The sequence below is a fragment of the Camellia sinensis genome, chromosome 12 (genome assembly GCF_055761805.1).
Source record: "Camellia sinensis isolate YWXY chromosome 12, ASM5576180v1, whole genome shotgun sequence".
NCBI classification, from domain to species: domain Eukaryota; kingdom Viridiplantae; phylum Streptophyta; class Magnoliopsida; order Ericales; family Theaceae; genus Camellia; species Camellia sinensis.
In genome coordinates, this window is record NC_138972.1 from 32,282,596 (window position 1) to 32,306,975 (window position 24,380).

At 39.2% G+C, this 24,380-nt stretch overlaps 1 protein-coding gene across 1 annotated transcript; it reads left to right on the forward strand.

Moving 5' to 3' along the window:
* The first annotated feature begins 19,851 nt into the window (after window positions 1–19,851).
* Window positions 19,852–24,072, forward strand: LOC145803474 (putative F-box protein At3g10430). The gene is given in 7 exon segments (XM_082896753.1): window positions 19,852–19,909; window positions 22,897–22,959; window positions 23,147–23,206; window positions 23,291–23,411; window positions 23,554–23,788; window positions 23,791–23,863; window positions 23,978–24,072. Coding segments are annotated over 7 exon segments (705 nt in total).
* The last annotated feature ends 308 nt before the right edge of the window (window positions 24,073–24,380 follow it).

Genomic DNA, 24,380 nt, shown 5'->3' on the forward strand with positions numbered 1-24,380 from the left:
TAATTGGTTGAAATTTAAATATGTGTATTTAAAAATAAAATAAAATTTGTCATCTTTCTACTAGAATAAGATCAGAAATTTGAGTTTTTAATCAATACAGGTTGTTTTGTTATCCCATATATAAATGCATGAGAATATTAATGCAAATTAATTTGTTTTGTTGTGATATTGTGAATAACTTATCTCATGCTAGTTATTTTTTAGAAAGGTGGCAAATGTGGGGGTTGGATTTGCATTAAGTATTGGAGAATTCTATTCGAAAATTTTCAGGTGCTTCTTGGCAAGCTTGCAATAGCGCAATAAGAGTCTACAAAGAAATATTTTGAATTCTTGTGGGGCTCTGAATTGGATGTAGCAAATTTTCTTATTAAAGAAAATTAAATAAATAAATAAATAATTTAGTGTACAGGCTAATTGTTGAGTCATCGATGGAAATAAGATTACAGTTCATAAATTAGTCAACCAGTAGACACCTAACCTTCATGATTAGAGATCCCATAAATAACATTCAATAGGTAATAACCTTTATGATTGGAGATCCCATAAATACCATTCAATATAAATTGGACCGAGCTGGATAATGGGCCGTTTTATGGGCCGGGGTGAAAAGGGCTTAGAAAGTGGACCACAGTCCTAGTGTTAGTTCGGTCCAAGTGAGGAAGAGACCTAGCAAGTGTCACGCCCCACTTTTTATTGCTCGAAGCCATTACCAAATTCATTAACTTAATTCAATTTCAGAGATAACATGCGGAAATAAACTCATACATTCAATCTATAGAAATGAATATAAATACTCTCATTCGTATGCAAGTAAATGTTACATGAACATACTCAATAAATTGCCCTTGGGCTTACAACCTTTAAATAAACAAATGAAGGGGTGTAACCCTTTTACACATATGGTGTTCCGCCAACAACAAAGAGGCCCCGTGGCCAACAAATAAGAAGATCCAAATCTTGTAGCACAACCTGCTAAACACCTGAAAAAGATTCAACAACGTGGGATGAACATAAAGTCCAGTAGGGATCTCAACATGATCCTCAACAATAACAACTTACAGATAGCTATGATCATGCACACTCATTCTCATACTAGAATAGTAATATGACAGTTTATACAAAATATATATATATAAACTTTTCTTGAAAACAACCGTTTCATTCAACGCTATAAGCGATTCATCTTTCCTTATTCCTTTCATTAATCCCCATTCCCATTCTTTCATGACATTAACAATTACTTAGGAAAATAATCTCACTAAGCCCGATACTCTCTTCCACTTCCTATACATACACAGATGTACCTTTTCAAAACATGTTTATCGTTAAAACATTCATTCTCCTTCACACTTTCCAAAAGACAAAAAAAGACATTTTGGTTCATTTCCACTACTATCATACCTATACATGCATAACCTTGTAAAAATATAAATTTACAACCCATCCACATGTATACAATCAATCAATGGAGTAACTCGGTTCTCCGAACTGGAACCAATCAAATCTATGATATTTTCAGTTACAACTAAACAACAACAATTCCACCCTGCTCAACTAGCTATGCGCTTAGTAAGCCAAAGATATACTGAAATAACTACAACCAACTTCGCTCTACTAGCTATGTGCGTAGTAAGCCAAAATACCAGTTTACCAGGCGCTAGCTGGAAGGTAACGGTACCTTTGATTATAAGCACGGCATATAACGCCAACAACAACCATGCAACAAGGCATATCCAACATGTATAATGCATATACATAACCAACAAGAATCTAACAACGAGTTAAAGTAGATAAACACATAGGTGTAATGTATACACAACAATTCAACACAACCATGTCATCCTCCACCGATGACCAAGGTCAAAACCTCTAGATGCATGTATATTGTACATCTATTAACAGACTCAAATATCATGAGATCATCAACTTATCACTAATACTAACATAGTAGTATAAGATACAACAATCCAACATTCATACTCATTTCAAAGTACCTTCCCCATTTCACAAAACCAACTCTCTTTATTTTTCAAAACCGGTTTTATTCCTTTTGTTTTTCACAAAATCAAATCCAAGGACAATAAAGCCAAAGCTCATTTTAATCTACTACATTCATCTCCAAGCCATTCCAATTTAATTATACAAATTAAATCATAATCACTAAAATAGGATTTCCCTCCCATTCTCCCAATATTGATAAAAAGGTTCAATCATCTACAACAAACAACAATGGCTTCATTCAAAACCCAAAATACCCAAGTATTTACCCAATGATCAAAACCCCTCTATTGAGTTATTAAACCAAATAAATATTAGGGTTTCCTCTCCTTACAACAACAACATGCTAATTAACACCCAATTAGCCCCAAAACACATCTAATGATAATAGATCTAAATCCAACAACTAACCCAAAGTTCAACCTCATGAATTTATACAAAAATCCAACATAAAATGGTTTTCATGCAATACAAAAATTACCACATGTCTATCTATAGACGTAGTATTGAAAAAGAACAAGGAGAATCCCTACCTCAAAGGAGAACTCAAAAGGAGATGATGACCCGAAATCAAAGTGCTCCAAATCCACAATTTTTCTGATTAAGACGAAGCCCTCGACACCCTCTACCATTTTAACAAAGGACCTAGGATGGATTCATACTAGAAGGAGATGAAATCTAGAGAGATAATAAGTTTAGAGAGAGAGACTCTCGGCTGCTAGGGTTTCAAGAATGAAAGAGGGAGAAAAATGATCTTTTTCCTCGCTGCTGCCTACTGAAATACGATAGACTCGCTCGAGCGAAGACTTGGTCGCTCGAGCGACCAGACACAGAAAACTCACGCGCGGGCAAACAAACCAGAAGCTCGCTCGAGCGACAAAAATCTCGCTCGAGCGAAGAACGAACCAGATCGCTCGAGCGAAGACAAGCTCGCTCGAGCCAAGAATTCCAGTGTTCAGGTCCTAGTACCAGACGCAACTCTCGCTCGAGCGAAGCCACCCTGGCTCGACCCACCAGACACAAAACTCCACGCTCGCTCGAGCGACAAACAGCTCGCTCGAGCGAAGGACTAAAAACCTGGGCAGCAACCACCTGCTCCCAATCACACCCAACCTGGAACGAACAAGTCCAAAACATTCTATAACTCAAATTTAAAGAATTGAAGGACAGAAACAAGTTCAAAACAACAACCGGAATCCACGGAACTAAGTCCGGATACTACAACCAAAGGAGAAAGAACCGGGATCGCTATAGCAAGTGTTAACTCGGTCCAACAGAGCTTTGCATTTAGCTCGGTCACCACACTCAGAGCGGTAACAGTTACCTCGGTCATACTATATTGAGCCGAGGTATGTTGAGCTTTCCTCAGAACCTTGCTATTTGTTAGCTCGGTCCAAGCTCGTTGTGGTTAGTGCGGTCTCAGACAACCCAGTTGGAATGTGTCAAACCGAGGTACACGCAGTGAAAGGAAGAACCGAGCTAGGTAAAGCTCGGTCTAGTTTGCAGCTTTAGCATGGTCATGTTATCTCGGTCGTATTGATATCCAACCGTGGTAAAACCATCTCACTTGGTTTAAGCAGTGAGGGGGGTGCTGAAGGATAAGCCTTATCTTTCTGGAATGTGATTCCTAGGAGGACTCTGCATGGAGGAGTAAGAGTCCTACTAGGATTGTGCCACGCGGAACCTATAAAAGCTCATAACATCACCTATGGAGAGATAACACAACTTTGATTCTCGAATACACAGAGCTTTTTGTCTATTTGTCTATTTTGCTGACTTAGGCATCGGAGAGGTATCCGACACACACCCACCGGCTAGCTCACGTTTGTATTTTCAGGGAGTAAAGTGATGACGTACGGAGGAGCACAATCTTGATCAACAGGATGATACGAGAACAATATTTCGTGCTCATACATTTGGCGCCGTCTGTGGGAATTTCAGGCACGAACAAAATCTCTTGATTAAGTTTTCCTCGCTAACTGGAAGCAATGGCGCACAACAAAGATTTGCCACAGTTCGCCATCGATGGCCAAACCCCTGAGGGGGGCGGGAGGCGTGAAGGTTTGCCTTTTATCCCTCCTATGGTGGATTTGGAGCCATAAGGACAGAACCCCCGGAGGGATGCAAGGGGGAGGTGGACCAACAGCTCCCGTTGCTCTCGCTCACTGAGTCCTGACAGACAGAGGCGGAGGATCGACCCTCAAGCTTTAGAGGATCACGTTAAGGAGCAGGATGAATTAATACAAAGGATGGCGGCGGACATGGAATCAATGAAATGCCAAATAAAAGGCAAAGGGGTGGCAACAAGAGAGGGGGGCAAAAGCAAAACGCCCCCTCGCCACTCAGAAGATCGTGGTAGGCATACCACACCATCACAAGCAGAGAGTAGGAGCTTGAGGACAGGCGACACTCAAACAAGGACGTCCAGGACTCGTTACTCCAAGTCTGAGAGAACGAGGACTAAGAGGTCATATACTGAGGAAAGCACCTATCGGCCCTCACGTACGCACCAGACATCATCCAAGCAGTCGGAGTTGCCTAGATCTTCCGATTTGTGAACGGTGCTTGAAGAAAGGGCGCGGTGGAAGGAGGACACTAGGGCATGCGACCCTCGCAGAGTTTCAGCACTTCAGCGGTTGGCTCCTCGGACGTATGGAAGCGTCGAGGTAGGAATGCCAATACCGCGCCTAGCCTACGAACCAACGGACAAAGCATTAGCGAGGCTGCAGACCTCACCGTTTGTTCCGGCAATCGAGAACGCGCCCCTACCTTCAGGCTTCCTACAGCCCAAATTCACCACGTATGAGGGGAAGATGGACCCCTACTCACACTTGAGCCACTTTTACCAGGTTATAGCTGTATACCGGCGAAACGAGGCCTTGATGTGCATCCTATTTCCATCCAGCCTTGGCGACCTAGGTTTAACCTGGTTCGAAAGGCTACCAGAAGGCAGCATAGCCTCATGGGCGCAATTAGCGGAAGCATTCGTGACAAGGTTCAGAACGAACACCAAAACGCTAGTGGAGATCGACCAATTTCTCTCCATTGACATGGGCGACAAGGAGTCGTTAAGATCCTACAATAGTCGCTACTGAGAGACCTTCAACCAGATTGGGGATTGCCCCACAAATCTCGCCATCGCACAGTACAAAAGAGGCCTTTCAGTTGGGAATAGACTGAGGGACTCAATCACTATGACGCCGCCTCTCACGATGGAGGCCTTAATGGAGAGAGTGCACCAGCACATTCGAGTGGAAGAGGATGGCGCCCGTGCTAAAATAAAAACTGGCACAACCACAATACTAGAGAAAAAGACTCCAGCAAAAGTCAACGCAATAGAACGTCCAAGCAGAAACAGACGAGGCAGGCGAGAAAGCGGAGAGGACCAGGATAAAAGATGGTTGAGAGTCCGCACTGCCATTACCACGGTATTCAAAAAACCGATCTATCGGATTCTAAGTGAGATACGCGATGAACTTTTCGTTAGATGGCCAGCTAAGATGGGAGATGCTGAGAAAGACTATGATGAAAGATCCCGGTGCACCTTCCATAAGGAAAAGGGGCACCGCACTGAAAATTGCACACCGTTGAGACAGCATCTGGAGGAGTTAGTGGCAGTCGGTTATCTAGACAAGTACATAGAAGGAGGGGCGCAACCAGCCCCCCAAGACCACAACAACCCAAACGAAATGCCAATCGACGCCCCACCTCAAGGCGTGATCAACGTAATCCATGGGGTATTCGAACCTAAGCGCGCATGTGAGCTCAGGGGCATGATCAAAAAGGCTGAGCACTTAAGGGAGGTACTAAGTGCCCAACCTACCATCAAAAAAGGGAAGACAGAGGCCATGAACATCATGTCTTTTTTAGATAGAGACTTGGCAAGGATTTATTGCCCTCACAATGATGCACTGGTCGTCACTCTCCGAGTCAAAGATTTTGACGTCAAGCGGATTTTGATTGGCCAGGGTAGCTCATGTGAGATCATGTATTATGAAACTTTCAAACAACTGAAACTGGAGGACAAAGATTTGGCACCTGCCGTGTCTCTCTTGATCGAATTCAACTCAATGCCAGAGTGGCCAGTCGGCAAGATAATCCTTCCAGTCCGAGCAGGAAGCGTGACGAAACAAGTGGAATTCTGGGTATTGAAAGTCCGTTCCACTTACAACATAATCTTGGGAAGAACATGGCTACATGCCATGCGATCAGTAGCATCATCCTACCATCAAGTAATGCGGTTCCCTAACGAGACCGAAGTAATTGAGGAGGTCTATGGAGACCAGATCACGTCCAAGCAATGCTTCGTCACAGTAAATGGCAGCCGCGCTACCAAGGGATATGTCCAGATGGTGGAAGAACCTGAGAGCAATGAATTGTTCGCGGATGTTGCCAAAGTTGCCGAACAGAAGGCAGTGGAAGACTTGGTACAGGTAAGAATAGATGAAAAGAACTCGGATAAGTTCTTTTTGCTTGGCTCATCTATGTCCAGCACTGAAAGAATAGAGGTCATGGAATTCTTGACCTCTAACATCGAAGTGTTTGCCTAGACGCCATATGATATGCCTGGCATTGACCCAAGCTTCATCTGTCACCAATTGAACATCCACCCATCCGCTAGACCAATCATTCAGCACATCCACAAATCGGCACTTCACCACGCCGAGATAGTGGCGGAAGAAGTGGGAAACCTACTAGAGGCACAAGCTATCAAAGAGGTGCACTACCCCAGATGGATCTCCAATACCGTGGTGGTGCCAAAGAAGAATAGAAAATGGCGTGTCTGCGTAGACTACAAAACAGTCAACAAAGCATGCCCAAAGGACAGCTTCCCCCTACCACGGATAGACCAACTGGTAGACCTAACAGCAGGATATAACCGACTTAGCTTTCTTGATGCGTACAGAGGCTACCATCAGATCGCTATGTATGAACCAGACCAAGAGGTCACGTCCTTCACAACGCCAAGAGGACTGTACTGCTACAAGGTCATGCCCTTTGGCCTAAAGAACGCAGGGGCAACTTTCCAACAGATGGTCACCAAGATGTTTGAACCATTGTTAGGCAGAACAATGGAGGCTTACATCGACGACATGGTGGTCAAGAGCAAGGATGAGAATGACCATCTCAGGGACCTAGGTGAGATGTTTCAGATCCTGAAGAAGCACAAGTTGTGCCTAAATGCATCCAAGTGTGCGTTCGGCGTAGGATCTGACAAATTCCTAGGCTTCTTGGTGACCAACTGGGGTATAGAGGCAGGCCCCTTTCAGATCAAAGCAATCCAAGATCTAGAGAGACCCAACTCAGTAAAAGAAGTACAGCATCTCACTGGCATGGCAGCTGCGCTCAATCGGTTCATCAGTCGATCGTTAGATAGATGTCGACCATTCTTTCAGGCACTTAAGGCAAAATTCGAGTGGGACGACGAATGCGACCGTGCTCTAGAAAGCCTGAAAGAATACATGTCTTCTCCACCATTGCTGGTAACCCCAATACCTGGAGAAGAACTCTTTTTGTACTTGGCAGTTTCACAGCACGCAATTAGCGCAGTATTGGTTTGAGCGGAAGGGATCCAACATCTGTCCATCTTCTATGTCAACAAGACATTGTTGGGCGCCGAAACAAGGTACTTACCACTAGAAAAACTGGCCTTAGCCTTGATGATGGCCTCAAGGAAATTATCACACTACTTTCACGCCCACACCATAATCGTTCTCACAGCTTTTCCATTAAAACATTTGTTTGAGAGGGCGAACTTTTTTGGGCGAATCTTGAAGTGGGCAGTGGAGTTTGGATAGTTTGACATCAAGTTTCAACCCAGGACTGCGATAAAAGCCCAAGCTTTAGCAGATTTTGTCGCAGAATTCAAACTAGGAAGTCATCACATCTGCCTAGTGGACTTAATTGGTACAACCAAAGTAGGGATGGAAATTGTCGCCGGAATATTGTAACCCCTGATATAGGATATCCAGTCAGATCCCAAGGCAGACCAGAATAAAGTAAGGGAGGAAGAAGCGAACCATGCTACACCAAGCAAAGACTCATCAACAAGTAAAGACTTGGTACAGTCAGATAGCGGGGGCAAGCAGCAAACATGGCTTTTGAAGAAGACACCAGCAACGCTCAGGACCCCAAGGCATCATCCGATCCCTCTACCTGCTGGAAGCTATTCGTTGGAGAGATGTGGAAGCTCTTCATGGATGGAGCATCCAACAGGCACGGTGCAGGACTAGGCATAGTCCTCATCTCACTAAATGGCCTGGTAGTAGAGCAAGCAGTCAACCTTGGCTTCCCAGCATCAAACAACGAGGCGGAGTATGAAGCCCTTTTAGCAGGACTGAAATTAGCATTCTACATGAAGGCAACCGAACTAATGGTTTACAGTGACTCACAACTGGTGGTAAACCAAATTTCAGGCGACTACGAGGCAAAGGACGACAGTATGGCTAAATACCAAGAGTTAGTCAGAACAGAGATCAAGAAATTTGAAGTAATACGGATAGAGCAGATCGGTAGGGAAGAAAACAGTAGAGCGGACGAACTAGTAGGCTTCGCTTCAATGGCGGATACATCCATCCCTCATCCGTTGCTGATTGACTACCTACCAAGACCAAGCATTGAAGAGCCCGAAGTAGAAGAGGTATGTTGTGCTGAATTAGCCCCCCCATGGATGGATCCCATAATAACATTCTTGAAAGACGGCATCCTACCTGAAGAGAAGAAAGAAGCTAACAAAATCAGAGCAAAGTCGCAGCGATTTTGGCTCTCCCCATCAATGGCCTTGTACAAGAAATCCTTCACAGGGCCCTATCTAAAGTGTGTTCATCCCAGCAAAGTTAAAGCATTCTTGTTCGAGATGCACGAAGGCGTATGCGGAAGCCACCAAGGAGGAAGATCATTGGCATACAGGGCAATCTCGCAAGGATATTGGTGGCCTTACATGCAAGCAGATTCAGAGAAGTATGTGAAGAAGTGCGAGAAATGTCAGAAGTTCGCACACCAAATACATCAGCTAGCCAGAGAACTCCTACCATTAACAAGCCCATGGCCCTTCGCAATGTGGGGCTTGGACATAGTAGGACCACTTCCAACAGCACCCGGCAACAGAAAATTATTTCTTACAGCAACAGACTACTTCACAAAGTGGGTGGAGGCAAAAGCACTAGCATCAATAAAGGAGAAAGATGTGAAGAAGTTTGTCTGGCAGAATATCATCACTCGGTTCAGTATACCAAAGGCTCTAATATCAGACAACGACACTCAGTTTGATGGCAGAATCTTTAGAGGCTTTTGTGAAGAGTACAAGATAAAGTTCTACAATTCTACACCGGCATATCCCTAAGCAAATGGCCAAGCAGAAGCATCAAACAAGGTTGTCTTGGATGGACTGAAGAAAAGGTTAGAGAAGGCAAAGGGCAAGTGGGCTGAAGAACTTCCTCATGTTTTATGGGCTTACCGTACCACACCTCGGCGGTCAACAGGAGAAACACCATTTTTCTTGGTCTATGGCATGGAAGCAGTAATCCCACTGGAAGTTGGCCTCCCCACCATTAGAAGCAAAAATTTTGATCCAGACTTAAATGGTGAAGCCATAGCATTGGAGCTCGACCTTGCAGAATAAAGAAGAGAAAAAGCACTGGTTCACATTGCCTCGTACCAGCAAGAGTTGTCCATAAAGTATAACAAGACAGTACATCCAAGACAATTCAAAATTGAACATTGGATACTGTGCAAAGTAATGGGAAACACCTTGGTACTCGGAGATGGCAAGTTAGGGCCTAATTGGGAAGGACCATACAAAGTGGTGGGATTAGCTGGAAAAGGGGCATACCACTTAGAGGATGGAGAAGGCAAGGCCATTCCCAGGCCGTGGAACACTACCAATCTCAAGCTATTTTATTTTTAGCTTTTCTTTAAAATACTTGTAATTTTTTCCTTTTTCAATAAAACAAGTAGTTTCTTTTCAGTATAGAAGTTTTCTACTATAAAAGTTATTTTAGTGAGTTAAGGGCATTGACAGCATAGTTGGCCGGAATAACCAACTTTGCATTCTCTTCAGCTAAGATTAGGATCGGTGTTGAAGAGGCTGGCTGGAAAAACCAACACCCTTCCTAAGCCCAGGATAAGGATCCAGGCTGCAGGACGTTTGGCTGGAAAAACCAAACACTTTACTCTAGGTTGGCAGGAATAACCAACCTAGAGGTTGGCTGGAAAAACCAACACCCCTCCCAAGCCCAGGATAAGGATCCAGGCTGCAGGACGTTTGGTCGGAATACCCAAACACTTTACTCTAGGTTGGCTGGAAAAACCAACTTAGAGGTTGGCTGGAATAACCAACACCCTTCCTAAGCCCAAGATAAGGATCCAAGCTAAAGGACGTTTGGCAGGAATAACCAAACACTTACTCTAGGTTGGTTGGAAAAACCAATCTAGAGGTTGGTTGGAAAAACTAACACTTAGTACTCCTCAGCCGAGATAAGGATCTAGGCTGAAGAGTGGTTGGCTGGAAAAACCAACTTTGAGTACTCTTCAACCGAGATAAGGATCTAGGCTGAAGAGCGGTTGGCTGGAAAAACCAACTTTGAGTACTCTTCAACCAAGATAAGGATCCAGGCTGAAGAGTGGTTGGCTGGAAAAACCAACATTTATTGTTCTTTAGCCGAGATAAGGATCAGGGCTAAAGAGGTTGGCAGGTATGACCAGTCAGATTGCAAAGTTAAGACCGAGATAAAGTATCTCGGCCAGAGAATGTTTTACTTTACTCAGATTACAGTTAGAAAGTGAAGTACATGCAAGTAAACCGAAGTAACAGTTGGAACAAAAGCACTGTTTCATTGATCATGCAGAGTCAAAGTACAAAATGGGGGACTTCAGCCCGGTTACAGTCTCTCTTTCCAAAAGACAAAAAAAGAAGAAAAGTACATAGTCAAGCAAACAGGTCATCTAAATCAGCGTCAAGAACAACGCGGTCTTCACCCAGGGGTAGCTCGGTTATGGCAGGCACCTCTTGGTTAAGCTCGGTTGAAAGACCCGCATCAGCTGGCAAAGGTGGGATGGAGACCTCTAGAGTTGGGGAGATAGACTGGCGACCGGATTGAGTGTTGTCTTCTGGAGCTTTATCTTCATCCTCCTATTCCAGAAATTGTTGCTGAGTGGTAGCGGCATACTCCGCCAAGGAGCTCGGTATAAAATATGGAGGAGGATTGAAGACCTCGATCTCATGTTCATGACCGAGCTGTGCCACAGCCCCCCTCCACCCGCATTTAATGAACAAGTCCTTCGCAGCTTCACACTGCTTGATGTATAGGGCTTCGCCTTCTTTGAAATCGCGGTCTTCCGCATCCTCTAGCTTCTTCTCAAGCTTTGTTATTTCGGCATTCTTTTTCCCTTCAAGCTTTGCAAGCTCGCGCAAATACTTGTCTTTTACCACGGCCGCGGCCTTTTTCTTATCTGCCTCAGCCGAGCTGACAAGACCGGACAGACGAGCCATCTCGGTTCGTAACTCGGCTATCTGCTTCCTTGACTCCTCTAGCTCGGTTGTTTTGGCATCAGCTTCTGCCATGGCCTGCCTTGTGGCTTTTCGCAGCTCTAGAACTCGCTTGTGAGCAACGTGGTTTTTCTGTATGGCCTGCAAGAGGATGATAAGAAACTTTTAAAGTGAAACCGAGCAGAAAGTTGTAAAGATTAGAAAGATGAGCAAAGGGGCAACTTACCAGCACCATGGACTTTGTGGCCGAGCGAATTTCTTTCAACTCGGTTAGGTGGTCATGGTATGACATGTCAGCTGGAAGGCATACGCCTTTGGCAAGATTGAATGCCATCAGGTGGTCTTTTTTCAGCGACTACTGAATCAGAATCGTTGATAGCATAGTTCTAAAACATGGTCTTCGGTACCCACTTTGATGAGCTAGCTCGGTCTGAGTGCTCAGGTGGGGGGCTTGGTGGCGTGGTTTTAGGAACCACGGTTTCATCCTCGTCGACAAGGCGTTGCTCGGTTGTGGAAGTCTGAGCACGCTTGTTTGGACGGGATGAAGAAGGCTGGTGGGACGATAAGGCTACCACGGTCTCCTGTGTTTGACCGGCTGGTGGTACCTCAGGCACGTTTGTCTCGGTCAAAAGGGCTCTGACGGCTCTTTTCTTGGCCATTTCTTGTTCAGCAGTTAGTGGGATCAAGTTGATTTCGGGCAAGGTTGGATCCAGTTCAGGAGAGGCTTCCAACAAAAAGTCGGTTACCCTAGTTTTTCATTTGCTGCTGTATCGGTAGGTCGGCTCAAAATTCAGTAGCTCGGCCCAGCTCTGATCTGGGTGTCGTAGTGCGGTGTGAAGTACAGCTAAGTTTGGATAGCTGTATTGGGACTTGAGGAAGTTTAAATCTGCAAATAAATAAAAAACGGTTAGTACGGTTGAAGTTAAGAAAACTGAGGTAATAGGAAGCACAAAATTGAACCGAGGTAGTTATACCGGCCACTCCTTTGTTCCAGTTTATTCGGTCGCTTGGAATTTGGGCCTCATGGTCTTCAAAATTCCCAGAAACCCAAAAAAAATCATCGTCGTTTACGTCTTTATCTGGGGTATTTTTGATTATCTTTTCACGACGATGTCTGATTCTTAAATAGTAAACCCAGCCGTTTTCATTCTGACCTAGAGAATACTGATGGAATAGCTCAGCCAAACCAAGGTTAATGCCAAGCTTGTGGTTTAGCGCAGCTATGCCGTTTATTATGCGATATGAATTGGTGGAAAGCTGGGTAGGGCAAAGGTTTGTTTGTCTAAGGAATTCACAAAGAAGAGGCTGTACAGGGAATCTTAGTTTGGTTTCTACAATGGAAAGAAGGGTAAAAGGAACATAGCCGGGGTTTCCCCAATAAGTGGTATCTAGTTCGGCTAGGGTGAGATGAACGTCATCTAGGATATGGTAGTCCCATCGGAACTCGGCCATACCACCTGGTGTGTTTACCAAAAACCTATATTTACCCATCAAGTTTTAATTTATGTATAAATTAGCTATGTACTAGCTCGGTCAAATAGTGAAGCTGAGTAGCTCGGTTGAGCGATCAGAGGAGTGTCTGGCCAACCTAAGTCTGCAAAGTGAAAAAGAAAAGTGTTAAGCACTGAGCATTGGACCGTGATACAAGAAACAAGGGCGAGATAAATGAAGTCCAAGCACAGCTAAACGGGATGCTATCAGTTTTAGCTTGGTTTTGAGCAAGGGGCTTTAGCCCGGTTGAGCCCTTGGGGCAGCATTCTCAGTCCGGTTTCAACTAAGGAAGCTAGTTTAGCCCTAAGTTATAGCTCAGTCAGCGTTAAGGCTTTCTAGCACGGTATTGCGCAGGCCTAGTACAGTTCGATAGCTCGGTTAATTGAAAATAAAGGTACCTAACCAATGAAAACTACAAGTATAACTCATGTTTCAGTTCGGTTGACAGGAGTGGCTAGGCTTGCAACCAAGGCAAACAAGTTTTCAGTTCGGTTGAAGTATGATTTTGGATCGAATACAGTGTTTCTCAGGTTATTCAAAAAATGCAGTGGTTCTATCACAAGCTTTTTCCCAAGAATATGGAAGTAAAAGTAGTATGTGTTTTGAAAAAACATACAAAATACATGTGCTATGTATTAAACAAGTGCAAAATCAACGAAAAGGAAATTAGTTTGAGCAACATACCAGTCCAAGGATAAGGCACTGAAGATGAAAGTCGTAGTAGCAAAAAACACAGCAAGCACAGGGTTGAGGAGAAATGGAGGCTCGAAGAGAGAGAGAGAAAGAGGTGAATAGTGATGTGAATGATTCAAAAAACTCAAGGGTTTGTTTTGTGTAAAGAGAAGGAAAAAAAGGCGGGACTGTTCAAAAAACGCGAGGTACGAGGGCGGCGTGGCAGTTGTCTTGAACCAATGAGAGTGTGCCACGTGTTCTTGGAATGAGAAGCGATTCAGTTACAGTGACTGAAGAGACGTTTTGGCCGGACAGATGGGTAGCTCGGTGTGAGTTTAGCTCGATTGAAAGGCTAAAGTTTTTAGCTCGGTTGAAAAGATAAAGCATTTAGCTCGGCTGGTAACAGGTAATCCCTATCATGCTGTGCAGATGGAATAAAGGGGCGATTGAGAGGGTAATTTATATATAAATTGGGCCGAGTTGGATAATGGGCTGTTCTATGGGCCGGGGTGAAAAGGGCTTAGAAAGTGAACCACAGTCCAAGTGTTAGTTCGGTCCAAGTGAGGAAGAGACCTAGCAAGTGTTAACTCGGTCCAACAGAGCTTTGCATTTAGCTCGGTCACTACACTCAGAGCGGTAACAGTTACCTCGGTCATACTATATTGAGCCGAGGTATGTTGAGCTTTCCTCAGAACCTTGCTATTTGTTAGCTTGGTCCAAGCTCGTTGTGGTTAATGCGGTCTTAGACAACCCAGTTGGAATGTGTCAAACCGAGGTACACGCAGTGAAAGGAAGAACCGAGCTAGGTAGAGCTCAGTCTAATCTGCAGCTTTAGCATGGTCATGTTATCTCGGTCGTATTGATATCCAACCGTGGTAAAACCATCTCACTTGGTTTAAGCAGTGAAGGGGGTGTTGAAGGATAAGCCTTATCTTTCTGGAATGTGATTCCTAGGAGGACTCTGAATGGAGGAGTAAGAGTCCTACTAGGATTGTGCCACGCGGAACCTATAAAAGCTCATAACATCACCTATGGAGAGGTAACACAACTTTGATTCTCGAATACACAGAGCTTTTTGTCTATTTGTCTATTTTGCTGACTTAGGCATCGGAGAGGTATCCGGCACACACCCGCCGACTAGCTCACGTTTGTATTTTCAGGGAGTAAAGTGACGACGTACGGAGGAGCGCAATCTTGATCAACATGATTATACGAGAACAATATTTCGTGCTCGTACAATAGGTAATAACGAAATTATAGGGTGACAGTTTTTACTATTGTAATGATTCCTTAATTCCTATTCTTATGGCAACAGTGTTTACTATTGTAATGATTTTAGGAAGAGTTTAACTCTAAATGTGTCCGAGGTAGGATTTTTATAGTGTTAGTCAGAAATCACCTTGGGAGGATACACCAATATGAGTGTGGCAGTGGAGTCGCTGCTGTGGGAAATTGGACTATTCTTTAAAGACACTCATAGAAACAAGATACGTGCGCATAATCATCTAACGCGCCAAACCGTTCCAGAATCATTATAGTTGCTCGTACTGTGTGTGTTCGAACTCAAGGGCCTAGTTCAGGACTTAGTTCACTATAGTTCTTTCAAACTGAAGTTGCTAACACTAAGTGTAGGTTCAAGTCTAGAAGACATATATATTCATTAAGCAGTAAAAGACACTCCTTTAAATTTTAAATTATGTAGGGATTGTTATTTCTAATTTAAAATTGTTATTTATATATTTTATTTATTTTAAATATATATTTTATTGTTACCGTAATTTTCTCTAGTCTCCTTTGTTCTCTCAACTACTAATAAATATCTACAGAATGTGATTTTATCTACTATTGATTTGGTCCTTATTTCTCTTCTTATTTGTTAGACTGTTGTTTATATAATACTACTTTTCTTGTTGTTGGAGAGTGAGATACATAAGTCATCTTCTTCATATTCTTTGTATAATACACCACTGTGTATATGTATATATAATATACATGATATATACATCTCTGAATTATTTGATTGTTAGGCAATCTATGGTTCGTGAGTTCCATTTTGTTGCACACGAGTAGTCTTAAAAGTCCTCGTATTTTGAGAAAGGAGCACCAATCAACCTAATGCAGAAGAGGGTGTATCATTCTTAAGAAGAGCGCATTTTTGTGTGCCTTAACCATTTTACAGGCGTTTCTAAACCTTTTCTCTATTAATATTTCATCTGCTATTTTTGATTGATTATTATAATATTTATTCTAATAGAAATTCTTTTAATATTTCCAACAAACTAGTATGTTTATTAATTTTTATTTATCATTTATTAAAATTATCAATTTTTTTTTTTATAATTTTTTTTTTAAAATGAAATGTTAGAGATTCATAATTTTAAACGTATGAATTGATTCACAATGATATGATAAGAAAGTTGGATTTATATAAAGGCAAACTTCACTTTACCGCCTTGTGGTTTGGGTGATGTGTGGTTTACCCCCTAACATTTAAAAATGACCACGTACCCCCTTTGTGGTTTGTGGACTGAAGTACACTGTTAGGACCATTAACGATTCAATTGAAAATGACTAAAATACTCATATATTTTCATCATTTGTTTGGAAGACAAAGTGCACTTTAACCCCCTGTGATTTATTTCATGTGCAATTTATCCTTTTTAAATTTGAAAATGAGCATATAACCCATTTATGTTTGCCACGTGTTTCACACTTACTGCTAAGTTGGAAGGAATGTTTAATGGTGTTTAATGGTGCATTTTAGTTTACAAACCACATAGGAGTTATGTAATCATTTCTAAACGTTAGGGGGATAAACCGTACATGACTCAAATCCCATGGGTAAAGTGAAATGTGCCATATAATTTAGTGTATGATAGATTAAAAGTGGTAAATGCTAATGTTATGACCCAAACCTGCCCCTATAGGTTTAGTATCGTAATCGGCCAGTAATCCTAAGATTACCGAAGGCCTTTGAACAGATTAAACAAAATTAAGGAGCTAGCGGAAGCAAATACATAAATATAATTGTCCAATGAGTTGTGCTGACTTATATGAGACAAAAAACTTTAAACATTTACATACATATATCATAACATCATCATTACGCCAACCAAATGCAGTTACAACAAAAAGGGGGCTTAGCCCTGTATACAAAATAAACAAAAGACATTAAGAGGTTAAAACTTGGTCACAAAACGTCTTGATCACATTGACTTTCAAGAATCTCCACGTGAGGCACGGTGGTTGGCTTGACAAAACAGAAGTCAGACAGAAGCCCCCAGGCCTGGTCCTACACACGCTCACTTACATATATATGTATATACAAACAGTGAGCTAAAGCCTAATAAATAACATTAAGGTAAAGAGGTTAGTGAACAAATTTCGAACATTTCATAATCATAAAATAGATCATAACATAATCATTCTCGTATCCGAACATAATAATGGTACATCTAATAGAACATATCACATCGTCATCCGACTAGAGTAATGGGTTCCGGATACTGATTAAACACATCACCACTTTGACAAGTGGCTAACGAGATCTTGTAATTACATATATGTCATGGACCCGTATTAACATGCCGTCCCCTATGACTTGGGACTATCTATGGATGCCATAATAGATTTCAAACATAGGACATTCGTTCACGTAAACAAATATTATTTCAGAAATCATAACTTATCAATCACATTTGGAACATAATTCATATGAACATATCTTTACAATAACGTTACTCACAGTGGGCTTCCAGAAATGATTGGTCAATCTTCGAGTCTTGACCTACAAACACAAATGTACATAGCACAAAACATGTCTCATTGTTACCCATTCATATGGCCATACATGGCTTAGCTTTCTTGCTTTAACTTCTTATTCATTCCATGTCACATAACTTGTTCATATTGAACCACATACTCGGATTCGAACGTATTTTCTAATTCACTTACGTATGATGTTTCTTAGCTTATAAATCCTTAATGGCTCGTAAATCATGCCTAAGAAAGCCTGGAAAGAGATGAGAGCGAAGATATGTACTTAAAACATCTTTTGAAAAGATGCTGAAAATAAGCTACTGGCTAGAGCCAGCTGAAGGCAAAAACTAAGCTCGCTCAAGCCACCATTTGGTCGCTCAAGCCAGCTTTTGTAGAGTTCAAAATACTGGGAACTCGCAATGTTGGCTCGAGCCACCACTTGGTTGCTCGAGCCAGCTTTGAATTTTTTGGGTTTCTAGACATAAAATTTGAGTTCCAAAAATGTATTTTAACATGTAAAAGCTTCCAGGGCCATTCCAAACTAATGGAAACACTTTAATAATCATAAAAACATTTTAGAAAACTCAAATACAAGATGATTCACAAATCATTCGCTCAAAGCCTCTTCAATTTTCCAAAATTGAGCTAAAAAACTCTTGCATGTAAGAAATTCATTTTCAAAACATGAATTTAAATGGTAAACAAGATGATTCAAACATGCATGTGCCAAATAACTTACAATAACAGTTTAGATGCTCAAAACCAAACTCAACATGGCCAAACTTCCTATTTCTATGCATGTATGTCCCAAATTCATTCAAATTCTTTCCTTCCACTTTAAACACATGCAATTGAGCCTCAAAACTTTATGAATTATGCATGCATGTGACTTCTAGCTTTTAATTTCATCTCTAATGGCATGAATGATGCTCAAACATGAGAGTTTTTGACAATTTCATACATGCATGTATGACTTAGCAACATTTCCTTCATTCTAAGCTTATTTTATGCATTTAAACTCATAATCTTGATGAAATCTCATGCTAGGTTACTTAGGTTGCATTTGGTAGAGCTTTCTAACTATGATTTGAGAGTATGAGTTGTATTTTGAGTTTGTGAGTTTTGGAATTATGATTTGAGTGTGGAAAATTTGTTTGGTGAAAGAGTTTTGAAAAGAGTTTTGAATTGAGTGGGGAATTTTTGATGTGACATTTGATATTTGATACAAAAACTTACAACTCATAACCAAACATACAACTCAAAATTCTATTAAAGCACATAAAAAAATTCAGAAAATATTTTTTTCGAATATATAAAAATTAACATATCAATTGCAAAAAAAAAAAAAAATTTTTAAAAAAATATTTGCACTGTTTTGGTCAACCGGCAGGACGACTAGTTAGGCCAAATTTCAATTTTTTTTTTTTTTTTTTGAAAATCGCACTCTCAAACAGTGTTTTCTGCAGAGTTGTGGAAAATTAATTCCACATACCTATCCAAGCATCATATTCAAATGTGGGAGTAGAAAACTCGTTTGGAAATCGTTCCAAACAGAAGACTTTTCTTCTCATTTTTTTACTTTTTTTCGAGCCATCTTTCGGACTTCATATCTTTCTCAATTCTCGATGGTTGTACTTCATTCTTTCACCATTCTCTTCACCTCACTTCCTACTTCGCCCTATACTACCTCGCTTTCTCACTTCTTCGTGTAATGGGCGGTTTTGGTAGGCCAAAAGTTGTCTGAAAACTATTTAAAAATTTTAAAAACATTACAACCCATATGGTGCAGTTCTGTGAAAAAAAGTATTTGGTACCCTTCCCTTGCATCTATTGCCATCATATCTTGACACTATCATCTGCGGAGCCGGTGAAGACCAACCCATCATATTCGGAAACCACTACATTCACCGCGTCATCATGAGCATGAATTGATTCCAAGCATTTCGAATTCAATACTCTCCAAACATTTATTGTCCTATCCCAAGAAGCTGAGTATAACAAAGATTTGTCTTCGCTCAAACTAAGACACAAAATCACATCGAAATGTTTGATCCAAACCGTATTTTGATTCTTTCTCACCTCAACATAATTGCTCGGATTGATTGAGCTCTTTATATAAGGTTTCAACGTGGGTAAAGTCCCGATTCATTTGTGAATTGTTAGATTCTTCGCAGACACTTTCCATAATCGAATCTTCCCATCTTGATGGCTTGTGAAGATGATTTCATTTGAAATTACAATGGCTTTAACTAACCCACTGCTCGATTTGAACCTAGAAAACTCCTTCTGATTCTTCCATACCCGAATGTTCTTGTTATCAGAACTAGTGCATAACAAGTCGCTAGATGTGGCAAGCGAGTATATATGGCCTTTTTTGCGAACAAAAGAACCCATTAGGTCTGTGTATGAATAGTAATCATCGATTTGAGTGGTGTGAGAGGACCATGGAGATTTTGATAATGGCAAGGATTCATCCTAAGAAGTTGCGTTTGGTGGAGAAGTGTTAGGAGGGTTGGTGTTGACATTGCTGAATCGAAACGATTCGTCTGCGGGTTGGAGAAGTGTTAGGAGGATTGGTTTGCATCTTTCTTTTGAAATTTGGGGCCAAAATGTTATTTTTTTTAACGTTTTCCGTTTCAAATGTGACGACAGGGGAAAAATTGATAGTAACTTAATAGTATAGGGGTACACGTGAAAATAAGAGTAGTTTTGGGGGTCATTGAAAATCATGCAAAAGTATAGGGGTAAAAATGAAATAATCTCCACTAAATATGGAAAGCAATCTATTAATTTAAATTTAAAATCGACACAATATAAATTTAAAATTATAATAATCTGTCTCATAATTTATAAGTTTTAAATACAAATTAAAAATTATAGTAATTATCTCATAATTTTTGTAAAAGAGCAGTAAGAGTGACATTGAGATTATCAATATATCTATATATTTTATAAAAGAATACTTTTAAGGAGAGATATTATGAGAGTTTCACAAAATTATTTTTAAAATTAGAACCTCTATATAGGATTGTAAAATAAAAGGTAGATGGAAGCTAGCCAATTAGGATTTTCTTAATTGTTTAAAATTAAGAAAATCAAAAAAATTAGCATGTGATTTTGATCATAAGGCTTCTCACTAAAAATTTTCTTTTACTTAGACAAATAGGAGCATAAAATTCACTTTATGTCGGTGAAACAATTTACTTTTCCTTCTTTTCTCGATGTGGGATTATAAGATAAAAGTTAAATGGAAGCTGGTCAATGAAGATTTTCTTAATTGTTTAAAAGTTAACAATTGTTTGGGCGGGAAGTTTATTTTGAATCAAACAATCTTAGCCATTTAATCTTTAATTAGGTCAATATTTAATTTATTTCGAATCAAACAAATTTTACCATTATATTTTGATAAAACTGCAAAAATCGCAGTTAAACCAGCGAATCAGTCAAACCAAAAATGGTTCACCCTATTGGCTAGGTCAAAGGACCAACCAACTTATACAAAAATTAATTAATTAATTAAAAATTTTAAATTTTATTTTAATTTTAAAATTTAAACTATCTTGAACTGAAACATACACAATACTACAATATTAAATGGGAATATAAGGTTTATATAGTGAACAACTCTTTTTTTCCCCCTCATTTTCTTGATGTGTGATTGTAAAATAAAAGTTAACAGTTGTTTGGATGGAAAATTTATTTTTAATCAAGCAATCTCAATCATTCAATTTTTAATAAGGTCAATCTTAGTTTATTTCAAATCAAACAAATTTAAGCAATATATTTTGATAAAACAACTAAAATCGCAGTTAAACTAGTGAATCAGTCAAACCAAAAACGATTCAGCCTAATTGGCTAAGTCAAAAGGCCAACCAATTTATAGCAAAACTAATTAATTAAAACTTTTAAATTTTATTTTAGAATTTAAACCATCTTGAACTAAAACATGCACAATACTATAATATTAAATGAGAGTATAAGATTCACTTTATATAAGTAAAACAACTCAATTTTTCTTTCTTTTCTCGGAGTGAGATTGTAATTATTTTAAAGTTAAATATTATGAGAGTTTCAAAACGTCACACAAAATTATTTTTAAAATCAAAACCTCTATGTGGGATTGTAAAATAAAAGTTAAATGGAAGCTAACCAATGGAGATTTTCTTAATTGTTTAAAATTAAGAAAATAAAAAAAATTGGTATTGATTATAGGGATTCTCACAAAAAAATCTTTTTTTACTTATATAAATGAGAGCATAAGATTCACTTTATATAAGTGAGACAATTCACTTTTTCTTTTCTTTTTTCCGATGTGGGATTATAAAATAAAATTTAAATGGAAGCTAACCAGTTGGATTTTCTTAATTGTTTAAAATTAAGAAAATTCAATAATTTATATAAATTGGAGCATAAGATTCATTTTATGTAAATGAAACAATTTATTTTTTTTTTCTTTTTTTTTTTTTCCCGATGTGGGATTGTAAAATGAAAAGGTAAATGGAAACTAGCCAATGAAAATTTTCTTAATTATTTAAAATTAAAAAAATTCAATAATTTTAGAATGAGGGTTTGGAACTTCTAGAAGGCTTCTCCCTCAAAACTCCCTTTATAAGATACACTTTATATAAGTGAAACAACTCACTTTTTCTTTCTTTTCCAGATATGGGATTTTAACACTTTATATAAGTAAAACAACTCACTTTTTCTTTCTTTTTTCGATGTAGGATTGTAATTATTTTAAAGAAATATTATGAGAGTTTCAAAATATCATTCAAAATTATTTTTAAAATCAAAACTTCTATGTGGAATTGTAAAATAAAAGTTAAGTGAAAGCTAGCCAATGGGGATTTTCTTAATTGTTTAAAATTAAGAAAATAAAAAAAAATGAGTATGAGATATTGATCATAGGGCTTCTTATTAAATTTTCTTTTTGCTTATCTAAATGGGAGCATAAGATTCACTTTATGTAAGTGAAACAATTCACTTTTTCTTTCTTTTTCCAATGTGGGCTTGTAAAATAAAAGGTAATGGAAGAGTCAATGAAAATTTTCTTAATTGTTTAAAATTGAGAAAATCCAATAATTTTATAATAAGAGTTTAGAACTCCTAAAAGGCTTCTCTCTAAAAATCTTATTTTCCTTATATAATATATAGATAGGTAGTGAAACAAACTTTGGCTTTTATTCTTCTCCCGATGTGGGATTATAATATAAATCATAAACTAATTAGAGTTTTTTTTCTATAAGTGAACTCATTTTATTTTTCTTTTTTAAAAAAAAAAAATTTATTCACAGTTCTAGAAATATTAACAATTTTTTTGAATTCATGAAAAATTATATTTCATCTTTTTCCAAATGTAACACTTTGCTAAATTACTAATGGCCTTGGGAAACATTAAGACTTGTCACTCATGTCATGTTTATGATGCATATTTAGATGCTGTTGTGCTATTAGTTCAAAGTTATCAATTCACTCATTTTTTCTTTTAGGTAGTGTTCTGTTGTCACCATTCTTAAAAAAAGATTTGATTGATGAAGCATTATTTGAGAGAGGTAAAATGTCGCAGAGCAACTGTGATCATCGTGATAAATAATTGTTTGATGTTATAGAATTATATATATATATTTTTTATTTATTAACTCAAAATCACATACGATATATTAACCTATTTTTATTTTTGTATTATTTGGTGGAAATGAATCATTATCAATGTCTTTTTTGCAATTGGGGTTGTTGCAGTTGGTGTGCATTACAAGATTTCTTTTTGTCCTTTTTTTACTCAACTAAAATCAGTAACAGGTTTGTTCTTTTTATATTTGTGTCATTAGGAAAATAAGGCTCTTGACAGCAGAGGTGGTAAAATGTTGAGCAACAGGGATTGAAATTTACCTGAAGATGTTGTGAATGAGATACTTTCAAGGTTGCCCATGAAATCGCTGTTGCGATTCAAATGTGTCTGCAGGTACTGGTACACTCTAATTAAAAGCCCTAATTTCATTACCAAGCACTTTAACTAGGAAAACAATTATGGTCGTCTCCTTGTTCGTCATTATATTTTCGACATTGATAGATATGCTATCGCACTTTTCCCTGATGACACACTTGCTGGCATACTACCTTTACATGAAAATCTTAATCATCTACAGATGCCAGGATGTATGGGAGATGTTGTTGGCCCCCATTGACGGCATGCTTTTGATATACAATTGTGGGTATAGTGATGGTGACTGTATGGCTTTGTGGAACCCTGCTATGAGAGAGTTTTGTCGCCTCCATGTACTCAAACCAATTTTTCCACCGAATTTTCATGCCGTTGTAAATGTACTTGGATTTGGGTTGGACCCATTGACTAGGGATTACAAGATTATTTGGATTCACAACTTTATTGAAAGGATTGTGATGAATCAGGTGATGACATAGATTATCCTTATTATGTTGTTGCACTATACACTCTAGGTAAAGATTCGTGAAGACATTTTGATCTTCTTACGATACCTACAAGCCGTTTCATCTATAATTCTTTGTATGCCACATGTGTAAATGGAGCATATTATTGGTTGTGTATTGTAGGTAATGATAGTAGTAAATATGAGATCCTTTCATTTGACATGAGGCTAAAGGAGTTTAGAGAGATAGAAGTGCCTGCTAATCCTAAACATAAATGAGGTCTCTTTCATTGTACAATGATTCTATTGGTTTGTTTTTTTGTCACACTTATGTGATTTCTGAATGTAGTATTGATATATGGGTGATGGAGGAGGAAGGGTGTTGGATCAAACTAGTAACAGTAAAACCCTTTCCAGAAGTTTTACGTCCGTGTGGGTTTTGAAAAGAGAAGGAGCTTTTGTTTGAAAGTCGGACGAACGAGCTGGTGTTGTTCAACCATGAAACCCATGAGATTAGAAATCTTGAAATGTATGGATGTGGCAATTCTCTCAGGCTTTCGACTGTTTGTTACAGAGAGGGCTTATTT